The following is a 23,390-nucleotide window of genomic DNA, read 5'->3' on the forward strand; positions in this document are numbered from 1 at the left end:
TGTCTGAAATTTTCACAGCATATTTTTAAGATATTGTACTTTCAAATTAAGCAAAAAAAAATTTCGATTTTTTGAACCCAAGTTACCAGACTACTACCTTAAGAATAAGTTGGGTTTTTTGTGTTTCCGATCATCCAAACATGAGAAATCGTGTCTGCCAGTGAAAAAACGCATCTTATTCAAACAGCCATTTCTCTGACAGATATCATAAAAAAATTCCGAAAAAATTTGTTTATACACTCCACGATATACATACATAAGTACATAACTCCTCATATGTGAAAAGTTCTGTTGTAGAATCAAAATTTCTATGAAAAAAAAACTGTAAAAAACAGGCCAGATTACCCTACTGACCCCTTAAAAACAAAACAACATGAACTAGTGCCTGATCGCAGGATTTCTTTTTAATTTTTTATAAACAATTATCTTTTAGTTTTTTCCCCAAAATCTGGAATAAAATTATTTAGAATTGTAATTTTCTTGTCTCTGAGCAGAAAAATAATGTATACCCTGCACTAAACCATCCAATTTGAAATAAAACAATCATTTTCAATACATTTTTCTAAAATTCTTATTTTTACATATTTAATATTTCCTTGCTTATTTTTCATGTGTTGCGTTAAACTTTCCTTCGACATCATTTTTGTGTTAATTTACGTGTATTTCTAATTTGCATGCATGTGTGTGTGTTTGTGTGTGATATTTTATAAATAACTTTACATTGCCCACTTCGCTATCAACTCCACAATTTCAATTTATTTCGCTTGTTTACAAATACTTATGAAATATGTATATGTATGTAAATGTGTGTGCATGCGTTCTGTGAAAGTCATTTTACAATTTCAATTTCTTTGCCAAATCTGCCATTTGCAATTCATTAAACGGGACTTCTCTTAATGGTCGCTGTTTATTGTTGTGTAAGGGTAGTTGATTTTTAAGTATGTAAAATATGTTCTTATGTATGTATGTAATTATCCTTGCTGATTACAGATTAGTTAGGTATTTTCTATGGTCCTGCTACGTTGCTACTATATTATTTTTGTTGTTGTTTTTTTTATTTTTTTCTTGTTATTACATTATTAACTACTCTATTTTGAATCTTTACTGTATACTTCAGTTGCATTCTTATATAATGAGTAATTTTCAAATATATATGTATGTATATTTATGTGTATATATCGGGTATACATACGAATGTATATACTGTCATGTATACGATTGTATATATATATATAGATATATTTGTGAATATTTTTGTATATAATATATATATATATATGTATATAATTTATATATAATGCTTTCCGTCGCCTTCTTGCTGTAATTAATGTAAGTATGCATGTATGTATGAGTTTAATATTAAGGTATTGTATGTATGTAGGCATGCTTATATATTACTGCTTTCAACTGCTTATTGTTCTCAAAAACGTGGCTGCTGTTTTCGGCTATGTTAATTTATTCTTTGTTTGTCTATCAAATGTTTATTGATTTATGTTTTGTTATTGGTATACGTGTCTATATTATTTACGGCGTTTACTCGCCTATAAATGTATGTATGTAGGTTGCGATTATTGCATTTTATTTACTTATAGGAAACATGACGCTTTTGCTTCAGTTAATTTGTTTGGATTGATCTCTCCAAGCGTGTCATTAGAAGTTTTTACTCTTTACTTATTTAAAGCTTCCAATATACAAATATCGAGACTTCTCACCATAAAGTTAACTTGTCATCTATTGGTGTAGAGATATTTCTTGTTAAATATGTTTGAATTTTTGGGCATCAAAAAATTAAAATAAAATTTCGAAACAATACTAATATTTGCATAGAAGAAGGGTTTAGTTTTTATCCCTTTTGGTGACATGCTGACATTTTTTAAAATTAGCTTCAGTTTTGCAATAGTATTACATTTAATAGGTTTCTGCAACGAAATGGAAAGCTTTTGAATTCTTTTACAGAAAAATTAAATGTTCATGAATTACATATATAGTAGAATTTTGCATGTAAGATACTTGATACATCTCTTCACTATTTTTTAGCCACCTCAGCTAATAATATAAAGAAACTACGTTAGAAACAAGTAAAGTTGATCAAATTAGGGTGTTCTTACTTTCTACGGCTAATGAGTGCACACTGCAACATTGTCTTGTCTCGGTTAATTGAATTGTTTGTTTTGTTTTTGTTAATCTTTTAATATTATGAGTAAAAGTTTACAATTTAAAATTGTTCCCTGCATGGTTATTTCGCCCTTAGTTTTTTGTTTAAATTTGATTAATTATGCTGCTATGCTGTTATGCTGTTGAGTCTGTAACAAATTATCAAAATTATCACTGACAATTTATATTAAAAAAAAACTGTTTTTGCAAGTATGAAATAAAACAAAACATGGGTCAAAAGATAGTGACCACAATTTTTATTAGTGGTGTGAAGGGTTGCAAAACCTAAATAACTATTGGATTTATTTTTTTTTTAATCTTACTTCGTAGTCCCGATAATCTTAATGAAAAATATACATATACATAAGTTATTTAAAAATAAAAAAATAAATCTCAAAAATCGTATTAATTTATGTTTATTTTTATTTTTAATCCAAAATACCGGATGGAAAAAAAACATTTCATCCTACGTCATTGAAAAAAAAATCTCAAATATCGAATTAAAAATTTATTAAAAAAAAAAACAAGAAAATAAAATAAAAACAAATAAATGTATTCCCAAGCTTATAATTAAAAATTGGAAAAGAAAATATTTTAAAATTTTAATTTTTCGCGTCTGCATACTTGCTGCTCTGGCATTTTGATTATCTTTTCAAAAGCAAAGCGTGTTTTTAATGAAAACAACATAGTTTAGCTCTTTTTACCGTATTTGTATTAAATTGTTTTTAGTTAAGCTTCAGTAAAAAATATGTATTCAAATCTTAACTACTTTATGTCTTGTCATTTCAACGGTCAAATTAAAAAAAAATTATTTGTTACTCCAATCTTTGCGTTAAAAAATGTATTCTCTCTATTAATCCAAGTTGTTTAGTATTAAAAATTAAATTTTCATTCCAAGATGTTTAATAAAAATTTGTTTTTTAGTTCTAAAATTTTGGATTGAAAATTAATCATTTAATTAAATAAAATAAAATGTTTAATTCCGATTTGAAAATGTAATAAATAATCCAAAATTTTTGCATCTAAAAATTCGCACCCCGGTTGTGTGTAATGTAAACAAACCACAAATGTCAAAAATTCTCCCACATAACAACTAAATAATATCAGAAATAAAACCTGATTCTAACAACTAAAACCCTAAAAATTACAAACCACAAAAGAAATAAATAAAACACATGATCATATTATTTTCAAAAGCGAATCAAATATATATGTATGTATATATACATAATTGCAGTGCATTAAAATATATAGTAAGGTTTATGTTTATAGCAATTGTTATTTCTTGTTGTTGTTGCAATTGTTTAACGATATATTGTAAGCTTTTCATTGAAGAGTTCAACTTAAAACAGTGCATACATTTCTATTTTTTATGCGCTACAATATTTTTTGTTTATTATAACATGTTAGTTTTTGCTTTCATTTGACAAACTGTGATTTAGTTGATACAAGGATATGTTTTTATTACTATTTCTTATTATTACAACTTTAATTATGTTTTGTTTTTACTGTTATATATATATATGCATTTTTTTATTGGTTGATATTTTACTTTTTTAAAGTATAAATTCCAATATATATTTTTAAATATGTTAATCAGCGACAAAGCGATCAGCAATAATTTTCTTCTTCTTAATAATAATACATATGTATCTATTTATACATTTTCAGTGTAATAAACGCAAATTCATACACATTCTAATAGACTGTGCTATTGATTGGCATACATTTATTATAATTTTTTTGTAATTGCTCACAATTACGCATTTTTCTGGAAGCCGCTAAAAATGATGCACATTTACAAAGCAAAATCAAACTTTCAACATTGTCATTATCATTTCTTAATTAATTCTTCTTAGCTTTGCGCTGGTACATAAGGTGGCCAGCATGTACAGAAGCGCTAGCGCTTTTTTCTTTTTATCGTGTAAGCGTCTTGCTCATAAGAATTTTATTTGCGACCTACAAAGTGTACCAATATTGTAACCAAGTAGCCACCAATATGTCCATGTACAATACTATGCAGTTACATTATTTAAGCGTTTACACATGTGACATTGTCTATGCTCTTCAACGCTTCTAGTTAGTTAGTGCTTGTGCAAAGTTAGTTGCATATTTATAGCTAATACCTATGTATATGTTTTTCATTGTCACCCTTGCATTTATGCTTATCGAACGCTCAGCGCGCATAATAATGTACTTGAAGATCTTTATATTTTTGTGTGTTTTTGGTTTTGTAATTAACCATTAGTATATATTAATTGCATTACTTTTATACCCATTTAATAACAATCATTGTTGTTTTAGTTGTTAGCTTAGTAAATGAGCTTAAGTGTATATTGTATATATGTATATATATTATTATCAACTAACACTATGTTTGCAATAATTTTAGTATTATTTCATTTATTAGTAATGTGTGTATATATGTAAGCATTACATTGCTATTTCTTACAAAATAATTTGCTGGTGTTATTGTTTTCTACGCTTCCTTAACGCTGCTGCTCATACGAAAAAATCAAACCCCACCTTTGTATGGTGTCTTATTAATAACTATCCGTTATCCTTTTACCGTACATTTATTTATGCGTATCGATTAATTGTAAATTAAAGCGTTAACAGTTATTTATTTTTATTTTTAATTTTTATGTTTAGTTTTATATTTGCAGTTGCTATGTATAATTGGTTAGTTTAGATATTTTATTTGTGTGTATGCAGTTGATAAATATGCATGTATGTAAATGATGTATCGATGATTTCAGTTATTATGCGAATACTTTCTGCACCAGTTGAAGTGTCAAAGTGGAAATTTAAATTTGGGTCAATCATAGTATAATAATAATGTAGCACATAGATGAGAGAAGATAATAAATATGATACCTATTATTAGAAATCAAATTATCAAAAAGAAAATTAGAAAATAAAAAGAGAATATAAATAAAAATTAAAATAAAATAGATAAATTAAAAATTTGTTGCTTGAGAGCGTGCTTTTTCTTACGAAAATATTTTTTTATGAACTTCTTGTTTACATTTTGATGATTTTGTGTGATTTACAATAGGTTTGTTTCTTAACTGCTTAGCATCACTAGTCAGACAATTTTTACTGAAAAGGCGTTTTTAACACAAAAAAAACATGATATTTCCTTGGTAAGTTCTTCTAGTTCCCCGAGCCTTTGCTCAATTATTTCGCACTTTTTGAGAGTAACTTGTCAACTTTCCCATTCTTCTACCTGATTGTAGCTAGAGTTACTTGCAGTTCGGAAACAAACTTTTTATCAACTGTATGTATGTTATGTATTTTTGTGTATATGTACGTACGTGTGCTACGAGTTAGTTCAACTACTTTATGATTAACGGATCCAATAACATATTTATATATATATTATATGTATATATAAAGTATGTATAGCATGTGTGTATGTATAACTAATTTAATGATTTTCTTTTAATGTTCACTAAGTTGTCGCTTTAAAATTTTTTCGTAGGCTTTTATTTTAGACTTCTTTAAATATTTGCTTATTATTGCTGCTGCCTTAATTTCTAGTTGCATATAAATGAATAATTTAATTTGGAATTGTACACATTCTTATGCTGGCTTGCGTACACATTCTTAAATTTTTCTTCTCTTATTTTTCTCTCATCAATAATAGTAATACCGAATTTCAAATGTTTAACTTTAATTTACAATTTTTGCATATACTACGCTTAAAGCCATACTACAACACATCTAATTTTATCTTTCATATCATACTTAATTTTCTATCCAACAAAAAATTAAATCAAAGTCAATTATGACAATAGTTCTCTCTCGGTTATACTAATTACCACTCGTCTTCTCGTCTCTCTTGAGTCTCTTAATTTTACTCATTTCTAAAATGCGAATAATACAGCGTATCTCTTTATATTTTACTTTTATGTATTTAATAAATTGTAGTTTAATTAAAAGTGGTTGTCACAGAAAAATTATAAACCATTTAGCTGCAGATAATAAGGAAAACCCAACGAGTCGAAAATAAAAAACGGGGTGAAAACAAATATCGAGATCGCAACCTCACTACACTTTGTTGTTGATTTTTTCAAAATACTTCTTTATACATATAATCATATATTTAAATATGTATGTATGCTTTGTATTATATACATTTCTCGTCGATACCTTACATATTTGTATGTATGTATGCATCTTAAACATATAAGCATATATATAGGTATATAAAATTGGATGGCACGATTTGTATTCTTCATAGTATGCAAAGAAACCGTAGAACGAAGAGAACATGATTTTCGTAAATAACTGTCAATATTCAATATTTTTATAGCAAATGTGACACACAAAACCTGTTGGAAAATTTGAATCGAAATTCTGTCTAAAATTTTTATTTATATTTCGTTTTTAATAAGATTTAAAATAAATAAAGCATTTGGAAGCATATTTTTATTTAAAAATATAAAAGAAAAGTAATTTACAAATTTTATTAATGTCTGAAATATATGATGCCCACTCAAATTTGGCACTTCATTAAGTTTAAGTAACGCTTTTAGGTAATGTGTTAACCAAACATTCACAATTCAGCACATCCAATTGTTTTTACCCAAACACGCTGTTAATCAGCTTAGCATGAAACTGAATAAAGTAAGCGTGAAAAACACTGTTTACGTAAAAATAAATGCCGCTACTTTAAAAGTAGAGCTTTAGAAAACTCGTCATATTGCACAAAACTACCATTCGGGACTTTCAACATAAAAAGTGCGAAATAAACAGTAAAGCTGAAAAGTAAAGCTTAAAAGTAGAGTTTTCAAATCAACACAATAGAAAAAGAAAATTGCTCATTAATTCAGGTTTATGCAAAGCGGAGAACAGCGTGTCGCGAGGTTTTGAATATTTTAGCGACAATCTGACTTCATTTTCAAATTAAATGTTGGGGTTTAAACTTATGTTCTAATTATATAGTAATAAAAATGTTGCTCGCGTTCTTCATATTGGACTCAAGATATATATGCGCGCGTACAATAATGCAGCACGGTTTATGTTGTATATGTAAATGACTTAAATTAAAAACTTAGAAATATGTGCAGAAAAATAAACTTCTTTTACTATACGAATTCCGTCTTACTTTAATGCTTACGCGCCATATAAAATGTTGCCTTTTCACAATCACGTCAGCAACTTACAGTCTCGGTTGCACTACTAAGCCCCAGTCGCCATTGTGGCAGGGCAATAGCAGCTGCAGCCTCGCGTTTATCTCAGCACCGTTCTATCCACCTCGCTAATATCATTAACGTTATTGTTGTTGTTGTTATTATTATTATTATTGAACGCTGCCGTCAACGCGCCTCACCAGTGTGTGAAATTATGCTGCTGTTAGTAAACCACCGGATGTTGCTCGACATTCGCTGGCAGGTGCTGCAGTTGCATGGCCGCACGCGCCAAGACGCCCGGATCGGTTTGTATGAGTGCGATAGGCACGGGTGGCGGTTGTTGCGGTTGAGGTTGTGGTGCATGAGCTTGTTGTTGTGCTTGCGCCTGTGTTTGTTGGTGATGCGCCTGTTGCTGTTGCTGGTGTTGGCGATGTTGCTCCTGCTGTTGTTGATGTTGTATGGATAATTGTAGTAGTTGTTGTTGTTGCTGCTGCTGCTGTTGTTGCTGCTGATGTTGTTGCTGCTGCTGTTGCACCTGTTGTTGGTGCTGTTGATGTGCTTGTTGCTGCTGTTGTTGCTGTTGCTGCTGTTGTTGTTGCTGCTGCTGCTGCTGAGGCTTCTGATTATTATGCGAAGTTATCGTTGAGGTAACCAACGGCACTAGACTAGGGGCCAACTGCACGGCATTTGCCGCAGCTGCGCCCGATGTAATTTGTTGGATGGTGTGCATGGTCGGTGTTTGATGCGGAACTGAGCGGAAATGTGAAAAATCATAATTATGTATTGTTAGCAAAATTTAAATCATAAATGATGTCCTTAATTTGCTGAAAGGACGCCATTAACAATAATAGTAATATTTTAAAACAAAAATGAAAAATTAACTGTGACTGGTTTGAGTATCTATGTGTGTATATCTCTATAGTCACTATTTGAGACATTTTGAAGTAAAATCTTAATTTGTGGCAAGTTACTAATTACAACACAGTCTCTAGTCTGTAGTCACAAAATATTACTGACAAGTCACTTATAGAGATCATCATAGATACAATCGATTATGTAATCGATATTTTGTAATTACCTCAAACACGAATAAATAAATTTAAATATGGTATTTGTATATTTTTATTTTTATTGATAATTTTGGTTTTTGACTATGTTATAGAAGACATAATATTTATTATCGACAAATATATTTTTATTCAAGTGTAAATACATCTCTAAATAGTGAAATGTACGAGCTGATTAGACCTGCTTGTTTTCAATTGAGAGATTTTTGTGACTGTCACATACTGAATTGCAGAATCGTCTCAAGTCACAAAAACTTTATCTAATTTAAAATCTGAACTTTAGAGACTTGTGACTGTATCACAGTACAGAATTGTGGTATAAAATTGAACTTTGGAACAACAAGAGTTAAGTTCGGGTAAACCTAAACTAATTTCCTTGCAGGTGCATTTCTAATAGGATAAAGGTATAAAAGGATAAGGGGTTAAAAAGATATTTATCTTGGTTTTTATAGACCAATTTGTATGAAAACTATATGTTATAGTAGTCCGATCTGAACAAATTGTTTTGAGATTATACCTTTTCATTATCAACTATTAAAAAAGTTGAACATACATGCAAACGTATTCGATCGTTGTTTGTGTGGCAGCTATATGCAATAGTGGCCCCTTATTGGCGGTTCCAACAAATGCGCATCTTCTTGGTAAGAAAACGACGTTGCGAAATTTTAGATCGAAACTGAGGGACTAATTCGCGTATATAGACGGACAAACAGACAATCTCGACAAATCGACTTAGCTCGTCACGTCGATCATTTATACACACATATATACATATTTCAGGATATAAAAATTGTACGGTATCTGTTAAAATAAGAATGATTTATAAGGAAACTTGAAAGCTTGTTTTACCCCCGAGCTATTTAGGAACCAAGAGTGTCAAGCACTGTAAGATTTACTGCTCAAATTGGGTATCTTATTTTACGTAATTATATCATGCTTTTACAATCATTTTAACACTTACGAAATATTGGTTTTATTTCCTCTTTGACCGACGTCAGTATACCAGCTGGGATTTGCGGATGAGGCTGCGGCGGAGGAGGCATTACCGCATCGGGATGGTTCATCTTCATGTGACGCTTCAAATTTCCACGCTCAACAAAAGCTTTGCTGCACAATGTGCAGGCGTGTGGTTTCTCGCCCGAATGCGAACGCATATGCGAGACAAGATGACCTTTAAGATATATAGCTTAATATACTCACAATTTTTATTGAATTTTAAAAATCTCTTACCCTTGCATATAAAGGTCTTGGGACATTTCTCACATGAAAACGGACGTTCACATTCCTGCCCTTTAGTGTGACTACGTTGGTGGAACAGCAGATTTCCTTTGAGTGGAAACGACTTACCACAAGTCTCACAAGCGAAAGGACGATCACCAGTGTGACAGCGTGACATATGATTGATGAGATGCTCTTTACGAGTGAATGGCTTGTTGCACACATTACAACAATGTGGATTGTCACTGGAGTGCTGGCGCATATGATTGTTTAGATGCTCTTTACGCGTAAATGTCTTTTGACAATATTCACACTTATGCGGTGAATCGCCAGTATGCAAACGTACATGGTTCGTCAAATGCTCCTTGCGTGTAAAGGTCTTCTTGCAGTAACTGCAACGATGAGGAGATTCACCAGTATGCTGACGCACATGATTTACCAGATGCTCCTTTCGTGTGAATGTTTTTGTGCAGTATGTGCACTTGTGCGGCGATTCTCCGGTATGTTGTCTAATATGATTCACCATATGATCTTTACGCGTAAATGCCTTCGTGCAATAGGTGCATTTGAACGGTGTTTCACCAGTATGCTGACGTATGTGATTTACTAGGTGTTCCTTGCGTGTGAACGTTTTCAAGCAATATGTGCAACGATGAGGCGATTCGCCGGTATGTTGACGTACATGGTTTAGCAAATGTTCCTTGCGTGTAAATGTTTTCGAGCAGAAATCGCAACGATGAGGTGTTTCGCCTGTGAATTGAGTTTATATAATTAGTTTTGAAAACCATTACAATTGTTTCACTGGTATAAGACGTATACTAACCTGTATGCCAGAGAATGTGATTGGTAAAGTGCTCCTTGCGACTGAAACTTTTGCCGCATATCTCACATCTAAATGGTGTGTCATTAGTGTGTGAACGCATATGATTAGCTAGGTGCTCTTTACGTGTATACTTCTTGCCACATACATCGCACTGGTGAGGTGTTTGACCTATAAGAAAAAAAAAACAATATTTTTAGTACATAGGTATATCTGCACTTAAATGGTTTTGTGGTTATGAAATGTGACTAAAGAATGGAAATGTTTTACAATTGGACACACATAGTTAAAGGGTAACTTTTGTCAACTATTTACTTGGAAATTCGACACCACTTTGTTTCATAAAATTATTTAGAGTGGTGGGTGGGGGATAGAAATATGATTCCTCTTCTTCCTTTTTAATCCTAATAAATTCATTGTAAACATCGTGACAATAAAATGGAAACATCATTTATATTATTTTAAAGTCTTGACTAACAGAACCTCAAGCAATTTATTATATTTACAATATACTAAACACAGTGTTGCATTTTCAAAATAAGACGCGTGAGGGTTGCAGGATCAAGGATGATATGATGAGAGAATCTCTAATTTTCTCAAAATTCTCTTTCAAACGCGTTCCCTTATTATGTTGGTAGCGATGAAAATTAGGGACTTTTGAACAACTGATATCAAAAAGGCGAGATGTCAGAAATAAATCGGCTAATAATAACTGACAAACTCAGTACGAAACTAAATTTCAAGGAACACAAATAATTTTTACTAAAGTATTTTTGCTATACTTTGTAACAAATGCAAAATATTTTTAATAAAAAGTTAATAAAGAAATCGTTATATTTATTGAGTTCTGTTGTTCCTTTGTTATAGTTTTTCATTATATATTATTTTATAACGTTTTATGATTTTTAGAAAATTTACATTTATCTACGTGAACCAATATTTATTTATAATATGAATGCACGTATTTAGGATTTTATAAGCGGGATTTGGGTCTACTCGGGAAATGAGCTCCTAAAAATAATATTGTTGTGCAAAATGTCCAAAAGTTATTTTTAAAATACCCAATCTGCTTTCTTCAAAAGTGGTATAATTAAAAGTTGTTATAAAATGTAATTTTTGACAGAACACTCTCCTTCAAACAAAAAATTTCGTGTTTTGCGTGTTTCAAACACAATTGGAATTGTTATTTTGGCAGCCCTTCATTCGATCACATTTAAGGATATGTTAGATTAACTTTAGAATAAGAATTAATAAGTAATATTTGAATTACAGGTATATATAATTCCTTTTTTTAAGTTCCAATAAAGTTTTTTTTTTGCTTATTATAGATTTTTGGCCAAACAGAGCTGCCCAATATTTTGCTTTGCTTTGCGTCGCTTTTATGTGAACAAACTCATACAACTATCTACATACCTATCTAGTTTGATTGCAGTTTAGAGTTTATCCAATAAGAATTGAACTTACTTGGCATCTGCTAAACAAACAAAGCAATTCCTCATTTAAACTTAAATCGGTTGGAACTGATTTGAAAATTATACATGACACACTAAATAAAAACCATTCCAGTAATAAATGATCATTGTTTGCATAAATGACGTGAATGAAATTGTATGAAATATTGTGAGGTTAAAGAGGGGATTTGTCTTTTAACGCGCCCCACCACTCACCAGTGTGCCACATGTAGTGGTTAACATAGTGTTCCTTGCGCGTGAAGGACTTCTTACAAATATCGCAACGATGTGGCGTCTCACCCGTGTGTTTGCGCACATGGTTCACCATGTGCTCCTTCCGTGTGAATGTCTTTGCGCAATATTGGCACCGGAAAGGTGTCTCGCCCGTATGAGAACGAAAGTGGTTGTCCAAATGTTCCTTGCGTGCAAATGTCTTCTGACATATCGTACATGCAAATGGCTTATCGGTCGAATGTCGTTTCATATGCCGTTCCAAACTGGCATTGTTAGCGAATACATTGAAACAAACGATGCACGTAAACATTGGTCCACCGATGTGAATCTTCCCATGGCGCGTTAAATCTTGTGAAGTAGTGAAGCCCTGTCCACAAACCTGGCAATTGAATGGTTTCCGTTCACTATGGTAACGTCGATGAACGATCAATTGATAGCGAAATTGGAAGATTTTGCCGCAAATGTCACAGACATGTGTACCAGTGGCGATGGGTGTGCCATCAGGAGCAAGCGCGATGGTTGTTGTCTGATCCACAACCGGTAGGCCGCCCTCCATTTTCGGCATCAACAGCTCCCCGGTCACTGTTGGGGTTGCTGTGACAGCCGTTGCGGGGGCAGTGGTAGTGCCACTAGTGCTGATTGCCGTCGTTAGATTTGTAGTTGTTGTGGGGGCCACAACACCGCTTGTTGTATTTGCGGCCGCCGCGGCCGCAGCAGCAGCGACAGCGGCAGCATTAGCACTGGCCACAACGGCCGCAACTGCGGCATTGTTGCTCGCATTACCATGCGGTGGTGGTGGTGCAGGATTGGGTACTGCATGTGCGGCCTGATTCATGACATCACCGTGAATTTTACCAAAAACTTCATGATAGGTAAAAAGCTGGGAAAAGTCTTCAATGTTAACTTTATACATTTCAATAGGCGGTTTGCCCATTCCAACGTCGTCTTTAACTTCGGTTTTCGGCGCACCTAGGGTTATGGTAGTAGCACCTGACGTCGTCGGCGCGGACGATGCTGTTGCGCCTACGTGTTGCATAACTAAGGATTGATTTAACTTCCCGTTGTCTAAAAATGGTTTCTCCTCTTTAATATGCTCTCGTTGTAAGAGTTGTTGCTGTTGGGGCTGTTGGAGCTGTTGTTGAGTTTGCTGTGACTGCTGCACAGCGGCAGTTACATGTTGCTGCTGCGAAACATGCTGCTGCTGTTGCTGTCGATTGTCATCGCTTGCATTTACTGCAGCTGCAAAAAAATAATAATCATTAAGACTAATAAAATCTGGCAACAATAAAAAAAACTCTATTTTTGGCAGCTCGACCACGAAATACTAAAAAAGCAAATAAAAAATTCAAATTGGAAATTTTTGCATTACCGTGAATTTGTAATGCATTAGCTTGCTGTTGCTGTTGTTGTTGTTGCTGCTGCTGCAGTTGCACCTGTTGCTGTGAATGTGTATCCTGGTCCGACGTTTGCTGCCGCTGATGTTGTGTAATTATTGTTCTATTTGGCAAAATATTATAGGGAAGCGCTTGACCATTTGAAACGACCCAATATTTGCTCAACTGAAAAAATAAATTGATAATTTATATAGAAACGTACATACTATATATAAAATGAAAGAGAAATAAAATTAGTTGTATTCAATAAAAAAAAGGAATTAAATGAGATTAGTGCGATTGTATGAATGAAAGTCAACAGAAAACTCTTAGAAAATAGGTAAGAGACGGTAATTTATAATAAATCTTTGCATTTAAGCCATTATTGAAAACAAAAAAGGATTAACCAGCAAGCGGGTCATTAGAGAATTTTGTTTGTCGTGCATTGGAAGTTATGGATCTACAAGCTAAAGCTCGAAAACATTTGGCGGAATATTAGTTGATAAACCTTCGCTGTAATTATTATATCATGTAATCTAATCCAACACATTTCATGCAGAATGCTTGGCCCTTCTTATAAATCTTTCTACAGAACCAGCGGTGGACGTTTAATGTAACTCCAACGTGTTGATGTTTGCGTGTTTATGTTTTTGTTTCGATGATTGTGCGCATTGAATGAACCGGTGATTGGTTGATAATGCATGATGAGCTAGTGTGTAAGTGTGAGTGAATTTTTAATTTTGCTCATTTATTGTGTTGTTGTTGTACTACGACGTAAAACTCTTACGTTTGGTGCATTTGGCAATAGTGCAGTTGTGGTTGATGCCGTCGCTAATGTGTCTCCAGTTGAACTTATTGTTTGCTGCTGTTGATGCGTTTGTTGTTGGTGCTGTTGCAATGCCGTTTGGCCTATCTTTGTGTCAGCAATATTGCCAGTAACGACAGTTGCAGGATTCGTAACACTTATGCTAAGACCACCGATAGTTACTGGTGTCGCGGTTAGAGTGGTTGGTGGGCCACCTCCAGCTGCAACGGCCGCAATTGTCGCCGCCGTCAAAGTGGCTATTGAAACTGGCTGCTGTTGGACTGGGGCTGTCAATGGTATTAAGGTATTACCGGCAACACCAACCATGCCGCCTGCTGTCCCAGCGGTGACAGTGGCTATAGTGGAGGGGGTTGTCACTATGGCAGTGGAGCCTCCACCACCACCTCCACCACTTGCATTGCCCAACGACATTGAATTACTCTGTTGCTGCGTCTGCTGCAGTTGCAATTGTTGTTGTTGTGCTGTTTGTTGTCTTCGGATTTGCTGTGGCTGCAACATGTTGTGGATGCTTTTAAAAATGAAATATCACAATTTCAGACTCAAAGGATTTCTTTTCTTATTTAGGATGCAAATTGTTATTTTTGGCATTATTTTTGTAAGCTACATAACATTCATATATGTACGTTTATATATGCACGTGATTTGTTTGCCAACCAACAGCTCTTTTAGCACATACAATATTCTAGATGCAGGAACGTATATCCACAAATGGTTGTGTGTATGTGATGTAGATGTATGTGTAAGTATATGCGTCTGCTTGCTCGTATGAAAATTTGTTCTCAAAAATCATCGTACAATATACATATGTATGTTTGTGAGTGTTTACAACTGAGTGCAAATGAATTAATATACAGGTAAAGTGAGATTTTAGACAAATGCACAATATTTCATGTCCACAAATATACTCGCATACATACATACATATATTACACAAAAATACAACGTAGCGCACATATGCATACGAGTGAGTAGAGAAATCCATACAAAGTCAAATGTCAAATGAGAATAGCTACAAGAAGTTCATTAAAAGATGCTTATGTAAGCTCATGACATTACGATTATCTGTTAGATGAATATCGATAATATTTTACTTATATGGATTTTGGTGTCTGTAGAAATGTAAGAATTTATGTGGTTCAGGCTGATGTCAATTACATAATATATTGTCGCTTCGTCTGCGTAAATTCGGTAATAGTTTTACATTCAATATTTTGTGTAACATGGATAGTCTTATTCGTTCTTAAATATTACAAAAAAGTAAGTAAAGTAAGGACTGAATACGAAAGTGTGGATGGGTTGCATATTTTCAATAAACAATTTTTCCAAGATTGGTACCACTTTTTTATATTCGTGAGAAGTTTGATCTGCTATGTCAATGAGTGTGAGTTTGAAAGCTGTTTACGACGCGAAAAGTGTGTTCCACGAAAATCATCGTGTTGGCGATAGAGATAACAGAGGATCTTAAAATCTCTTTTGGATCGACTCAACGCATTTTGGTTAATATTTTAGGTTTGAAGCATTTCTGCGTAAGAAGCTAGGCCTAGGTTATAAAAGTGAGTTTTTGCTAATTCCTCTTTCTGCCTACTCCTTCTTCCTTGTGGAGCAGCTCCTTTGTGATATGAGAACCCACCGGGTTGAATGGTCAAGTCCCACCATGTTAGTTGATGCTGCGGGGCGAGCGAGCTCATCAGCCAGTTCATTCCCGGCTATACCTTTGTGACCTTGCAACCAGATGAGATGCACTGGGTTACGTTTCGCTAGGCTATTCTACCGTTCTCTACACTCCTGCACCAATAGCGATTTTATCTCATAGGCAGAGATTCCTTTAAGTGCCGCTTGACTATCGCTATCAATAATATACCCTGCAAATTATTTGACTATTTGATGCGTTTAACCTCTACATAAGAAATTGAAAATTGTTCTCAGTACATATGTACATATGTATGTGATATAATTTATTTTTTACGAGTTTTAAATATATGTATGTATGTATGCACAATATCTTAAGAATGTTTTATCTATATTTCAAGTCGAAGTTTAGCAAAATAGACTAAATTATGGTTATTCTGTTCTTATAAACGTTTTATCAAATTTAAAATCAAAAAATATTTCTTCTCAACTCGCGTTCACAAAGTCGGTGCCCTCATAACTTTAAATTGCATCAATTATGTTTTTATACATAAATTATGAGGTAATGCTCAAGAGTTTTCAATTTGTTAATATTTTTCATTTTGCAATGCCAAATTAACCGATTTTTTCGCTAAATATAGAGCTTTGGAGCTTTTTCCTAAAAAATATTCCAGAAAAATTAAAAAGAGCAATTTTGAAAAACCCTCTTGACATACAATTCGTGTATACCTTCATACATATGTATGTATGTACATAAGCGTTTCAAGTATCTGATTTAAGGCTATCTTAGCATTTATAACAATACGATTATCTTCAATATGAACAAACCCATTTAAAGCTGCAGCAAAAACAAAAATATTATCGCAAATTGGGAGCGCCATCCCATAAAATGGGCCAAGACATTTCATGGCAAGCCATACTCCGCACATACAACGTAACACAAATTCATATGCTATATTGAACAGGAAAACTAAAAGCTAAGGACAGCAGTGGCAAAGTAAGAACTATTCGTTATGAAAAGGACTTGGAGGAAAAAGAGAAAGAGCAGAATCAGAGAAGAGGTGTGGCGTTAATCAAAAGGCACGAACATTCATTTAATTGTGATAGGGTAAATTATACATATGTATGTATGTATGTATATGTAAGGAGAGTTTCTTAGTAAGCAAAGGATTTGCGCTGCAAAATGTTTCGTAGCCTAACCGAATAGAAGGGGGTTGAATAAGGCTAGAGAGAGAACAATGAAAACTGCAAGCGACATTTAATAATTTATAAAAACTACATTTGAATATACTGTATGTATGTATAAAAGTAGTGTTATATTTTTAAAGATATAATGTGTTTAATGGTAAATTATTTTGAACTTAAATATGGAAGTGAAACAATGAGTAAATAATTAAATTTATATATACAAACTAGATGTGGGAAATAACTTGTGAGAATTTTTAATTAAATACATATATGTATTGTTCATAACAAAATTTATTAAATATCTATTAATAATCAGTTAAAAAATTAAGCTATTTGAATAAAATCGAATTTTATATAATATATATTTCAAGCTTTAACCTCTCTTGACCGCTCTCAAAAATTAAAATTTTAAATGCAAATGGATAGACATAAATTTGGTTTTTATAAGAAGTCTTTTCATCTAAATAGCTAAATATAAATTCACTTAATGTAAAATCAGAGACTTCATAAACTTAAAAAGGTAATCTCTATTAAATATCTATGTATGTATATGTACATACATATATGTGTATGTATCGTCTATATGTACATAGGTATACTATATCTGCATCAATTCATTTTTGTAATGCTAATCCCAACTTTTATAACACCCTATATACATATGTACGTAATTACGGTAAGCACTTCAGCTATGTGCATAAATACATATGTACATACAGCAGAATCCCGATTATCCGAACATCGATTATCGAATATTCATCATGAAACGATGTGATTCTTTACGTCAAAGACCAATAACAAGTTATTTCCCAGTAATACATTATTTATCGTTATAGCTCGGTTTTTATATATCGAACATATTACCTAAACTACATTTGTAAAACTTATTACATAATAAAACTTTATTATATGTAATTTAAATAATAATCGGGATTCTACTGTAATTCAATTTTGGCGGTCGCCGTAGCTGGTGTATCACGCTAACAACTAACAATACCAAAAAAATGCTTTAATACTTATTCAGCTTAAAACTTCTAAGTCCGACATTTATCCATTTAATAAGCAACAATTTTAGGATAATGTAAATGAAAAAACAAAAACCCATTTATTTAAATTATTATTAACATAAAATGTATACAAAGATGAGATGGAATCCGAGTGCAATGTGAAATATGAGATAGAATCCGAGACGGACGATGCAAATAATTATTGTTATTGATATTAATGTAAAGCTCAGTTACAGCGTGAGTAGACGAAAAGTGACAAATATAAGTAAATCCAAAAAGAACATAAACAACAAAACAAATATTTATTTTACTATAAAAGCATATTAACCAAAAGTTGGCAAGAAATAAACACAAACATTGATTTATCATATTATTATTTGCCAGAAAAACTCACCTCGTTTAGTTGTTGGTTTTGCGTCTGTTGTTGCTGTAATTGCAGTTGATGCAAATGATGAGAATTGTTAATATGTTGCTGTGGTGAATGTCGTTGCTGTTGTTGGTATTGCCGATTCAATTCATTAGCAGTGGCTACAGTAATTGTGGCTTTCGCTGACTCACCAGGAGTTGCTTTGACTGCTGCATGTTCACTATTCATTTTCTAAACACCACAGAATTCTGTTCTGCATGGCGAACATCTTCGATAATATTTTGAAGTGCAGTGCACTATCATTGATTTTAAATATTATATAACTTTATATATGTACTCTTGAAATTTATTGCTTTTAAAAAGTATTGTACGATTATACATAAGTATATAAATGTACTTATTGTTTATTATTTCGTCTTTCGTTATTTATGCATATACACAATATGTATGTATGTATGGTCATTATTGAAAAGATGCACCAGAGAACATAAAAGAATGATAAGGTGCATTTTTGGCAGCGAACATTTGTGAAATTTCAACCGGGGAATTCACCTCACAACAATGGAATTCACCCCGTGAAATATTAACATTGTTTTGATTTTAACAGAAAGCAATCTGCAATTACAGCTTTGTTAACATTATCAACCAGGGAATATTGTTGTGATATATTTATGACTTGCGATTTCTAAATTTTTTATTTTTTTATGTTCTGTGGATGCATATTATCATACATAGATACCAAGTGTAAAGCCAGTGTATTGTATCCAGAAATTCTATTTGTACATCCCTACATATTTTAAGAATTTAACTATAACAAGTAATCTTCCTACTCCCTATCATAAACAGACCGATTTTTACTTTATGAACATAGTAGGGAAAAAACACAGAAATTAAAAACCGCCTAAATGATGAGACTTCGTGACCACCGTACATAACACCTCTACCTCACCTCAACCTTTTTCCCCTTTCGATCTATTTTTCGGCTCTTATATTTTGCCATTCCTCTTGCTCAATGCATGCAATTACGTTTGCATGTGTATGAATGCATATCAGCAATATTTGTAGGTTTGTATGTGTGCGTTTACTTCCAATTTGCTCTCTTTACGACTTTATTCACAAAAAAAAAGCTTCCTCTCGCTCTTGCTAATGCCCCGCCGCATCAAGTTAGAATAGAACAACAAATACACCTTACCGCACTAATGCCAATAAGATAAAATACTACTACAGCAATGCAGAACTCCGACCCCTTCGCCAAAAACGACGACACGACATTAGCCCGCATATTGCCTAAGTATCTGCTGTCCAGCGCTTAATTTCTATTATTTTATTTCCACTATATGTATGTATGTATACTTAATGAATTGAAAATTCTAAAAATTAAAGGTAGTAAATAAATAAACACATATTAAGCAGAATAGTTGATTGACAAAACCCTATGAAATATTCAATCCAAGGCGTATAATCAAGTTCGTTTGCTTTATTACTCATTTAATTAAAGTTCATTCATTCTCTTTGCACTCTCTTTCCCTCTCCCAAATTTGTTATAGTCATCGTCATAATTATCTTCATAATCCACTGTCTTCGTGCTTTCGTGCTGCTATGTCGAGTTTTAGCGGAGACTGAGCTATTAAATGTTCATTCTATTGCTATGAGCTTCTGCCGTTGTTCAGACGTTTGATTTCGTTTTCCATTATACTCAATTAGAGTGCATTTCATAATTGTTTAATAAATAAAAAACGAAATTCAGTCGAGGTGAAGGTGGGGCAAAGTGATTGCAAAGTAGATATACAGATTTGAGAAGAAATAGAATACAAATTTTATGGCGCAAAGCAGCGGTTTTGCGTCTGTCGTAACTTAAAGTACTTAATTTTTTTAAGTTTAACCATTAATATTATAAATTTGATAAAAAAAATTCAAAATATTCCTATTTAGTTCATAATTCATATTTCTGCTGAGCAAACTACAAACACAATACTAGTGTCAAACAGTTTTTTGACTTTCCCTGACCTTGACGTCTCCGTCCCCCACCCACCAAAAACCTGAATGTAAATTTTTATCAAAACATTTATCAAAATCAAATACATTCAGCACAATATTTTATTACAATAAGAGTATTCCCACTGTTAGTGTTATATCGGATCACTGCAATAGTGATCTTCTGTCCACACAATATTTGTTATTCTATAACAAAGAACCTTTTCCAAAGCTTCAATTATTTATTGCATACATATGTATGTATTTAAACTAAATTTTGCATATAATTTTACATTCGAGTATGTTAAGTAAATAACATCCATATGGCAGCAAGAATGTACTTATGTATGTTTGTACGTCAAATTGTGCATTCGCGGGCAAGGCATCGGGCTGTCGATTTCTTGTTACGCACGGCCTAGGTATATTTCAAAGCTCATTTCATTCCCGCATAAATGCAACCCTGCCTTCTGCTGCCTGCTCACTCGCTCATAAACTCGCTTATACGCTATTGCTTCCCCAACCCAATTGCTTCGCATTCAACCAGCCAGCCGAACGTTTACCCACTCACACACACTTCTCAACCTAATACCTGATACATATTTACAATTACCAGAATGACACGATGACGTTAATAAGTCGTCTTTTCTGTACGTAAATGTTTAAGTTTTCGCCTCTTCCAAATCTATATTCATACATACATATGTATTATTTGGTTATTTGTTCGCTTCACTTTACAAGAATTATGACAATTGCAAATTCCGAGCTGATTACGAGTCACTTGATTTTCAAAATATCTTTCTCAAATATTGCACTTTACACTTATATGCGACGGTACATTTTACATTTATCTGTGCTTTAGTTTTAACTAATATTTAAGACTTATATTTTTTAACACAAAGTTTCTAAAACAATTAATATGCACATTTAGAAGTTTCATAAACAAATTATTCACTCCACTGTGCATATTCGAATATATTTTTTCTTAATGGGACGCCATTGAAGAATAACTTTTGAATTAACTTGATTTAGAGGGGAAGAACTTTGGTGCCAAGCAAAAAACAAGGAAGAAAGAATCCGAATAGAACAAAATACGTCGGCGGAGGTGAGACGACGAGTTAAGGTGCGTAGACTGAAATCAACTGAACCGAATTAGGTGGAGAGAAGTGAAGAGAACTCATCGAATTCGCTGCCATTTCCTCAGCCGCCAACACCGTAAGCATAGTGGCTTTCAAACGTTGATTTTGCTGAGAGGGAGATGAGAACGAAGAAATAACAAATGTACGTACAACCAGAATGATTGATACATATGTATGTATGTTTTATGTTCTCTGGATTGACGCTCAATTTAGTGCACTCTTATTAATCGGCCGCTGCGCCTGACGCGTCAGACAACTGCTTTTACACAGATTCTGATTAACGAAAAGTGAGGGGCCACTACCCAATCAACAGTGCTGCGTTTCTTATTGGGAAAGGTAGCGGCAACAATCCAATTGGTAAAGTGATATTCTGGTCTTCAAATAAACTGAGAGGAAACTTAAAACACTAGTAAGGATACTAAAGATTCTAAATACTTGGTTAAGCTTTTAAAAAATATATACATAATTAAAATATATATATATTTTTTTTAAGTAAGGAAAGCATCTATTGAAATAAAAGGCGTACATTCACATTCAACACAGCTTTCAAAAAAAACGTAATATTAATTGTGTTTTTAGAAACACAGGCGCCTCCATATTTATTGTTTATAAACAAATGCTAATTGGGTATAAGTCATATTGACCCTTCTTAGAAAACACATCCTCTCCCAAGTTCATATTTCCAACCAGACATAAACATTGTGCTCTGTCTCTTTACCCGACTAGCAACTCTAAGCTAGCACAATAAAATACATGCACACAGCGTCATTCGCTATGAACGACGCATGCCCACAAAGGTCATATTGAAAATTTTGGGAGGAGCGATGAGAAGGCGGTTACGCGCTCTTTACACAACCATAGCATATGTTTTTAATTTAACTTAAATATGAAACATTACTCATTGCTGGTATATGGAATATATATTTTACTTACTATTTAATTTTAATGACATACTACGTCTTTTATTTAAAAACAATTACATAAAACTATCAAATACACTTTGCCGCTTATAAATCTCACTTTTGCGTATACAGCAAACATTAGGTGAAATAACTGGATAAAAACTATTACTCATTCATTGAGCTTTTATTTTTAATCATTTTTACGCACTCAAATTTAATTTTCCCACTTTATCAAATATAAACAATTGTAAACAAATGCTAAAATATGCGCCAATCTTTAAGGCGCTTTACATCTGGCAGCACTCCCAAGCACCACTCCTCTCTACTGGCGACACTTTGTTTAGCTTTAACCGAATCCCGACGATGCTTTGACGAATTAACACATCTCAAACTCACGAATTCCTTAATGGCCGTCGCCACCACCTTCGTCTTCGAGTATAGTTCTAAACTCTTGTCTTCTCAAAGTGTCATTTCACTTTCAGAAAATTCATATAAGAATCTTTATTTTTTCAAACTATACCTATTAATTTTGCACATTCTTGCATAAATTTTATTTACACACAATCTTCACTTATCACTTTAATACTTGGATAGCTTTTTGTAATGTTTTGAAATTAAATTTCTTATCAGAATAAAATAAAAGTTCAGACTTTTCCAACGAGAAATATTCTACCCGAACTCCTCAACGATTGCCAAATGTTAGAATGGTGCCACATGTTTTAAAGCTTTTGTTCTATAGAAAGTTGCCACACAGTACTAATTTATTTAGTACACATCTGGGTATACACATATGGAAATTTTTAGGGCCAAAGTTATTCAAATACAACAAGTTCTATTGTTAGGGATAAATTTTTGTTTTCTATTCAGCTAGGTGAAAAGATATCTCGTTTACTAAGAAATAAAATA

The 23,390-nt window shown here is 32.9% G+C and overlaps 1 protein-coding gene across 14 annotated transcripts; it reads right to left on the bottom strand.

Annotated features, from left to right (window-relative positions):
* Nucleotides 1–3,336: 3,336 nt before the first annotated feature.
* Nucleotides 3,337–23,186, bottom strand: LOC105225128 (zinc finger protein 473). 14 transcript variants are annotated; one of them, XM_049462180.1, is made up of 9 exons: nt 23,005–23,186; nt 18,500–18,768; nt 14,243–14,770; nt 13,452–13,641; nt 12,065–13,321; nt 10,401–10,568; nt 9,590–10,327; nt 9,321–9,530; nt 3,337–8,042 (listed from the first exon to the last, which is right to left on the bottom strand). In XM_049462180.1, the coding sequence occupies exons 2-9, from the start codon at nt 18,698–18,700 to the stop codon at nt 7,516–7,518; spliced, it is 3,819 nt and encodes a 1,272-aa protein (XP_049318137.1). In that variant the 5' UTR covers nt 18,701–18,768; nt 23,005–23,186; the 3' UTR covers nt 3,337–7,515. The 14 variants fall into 14 exon arrangements, with proteins under 14 accessions (XP_049318137.1, XP_049317963.1, XP_049318093.1 ...); XM_049462006.1 differs by having other exon boundaries at nt 18,500–18,824; XM_049462136.1 differs by having other exon boundaries at nt 22,881–23,186.
* Between the last annotated feature and the right edge of the window lie 204 nt (nt 23,187–23,390).

Source organism: Bactrocera dorsalis, chromosome 1 (genome assembly GCF_023373825.1).
Source record: "Bactrocera dorsalis isolate Fly_Bdor chromosome 1, ASM2337382v1, whole genome shotgun sequence".
Lineage (NCBI taxonomy): Eukaryota > Metazoa > Arthropoda > Insecta > Diptera > Tephritidae > Bactrocera > Bactrocera dorsalis.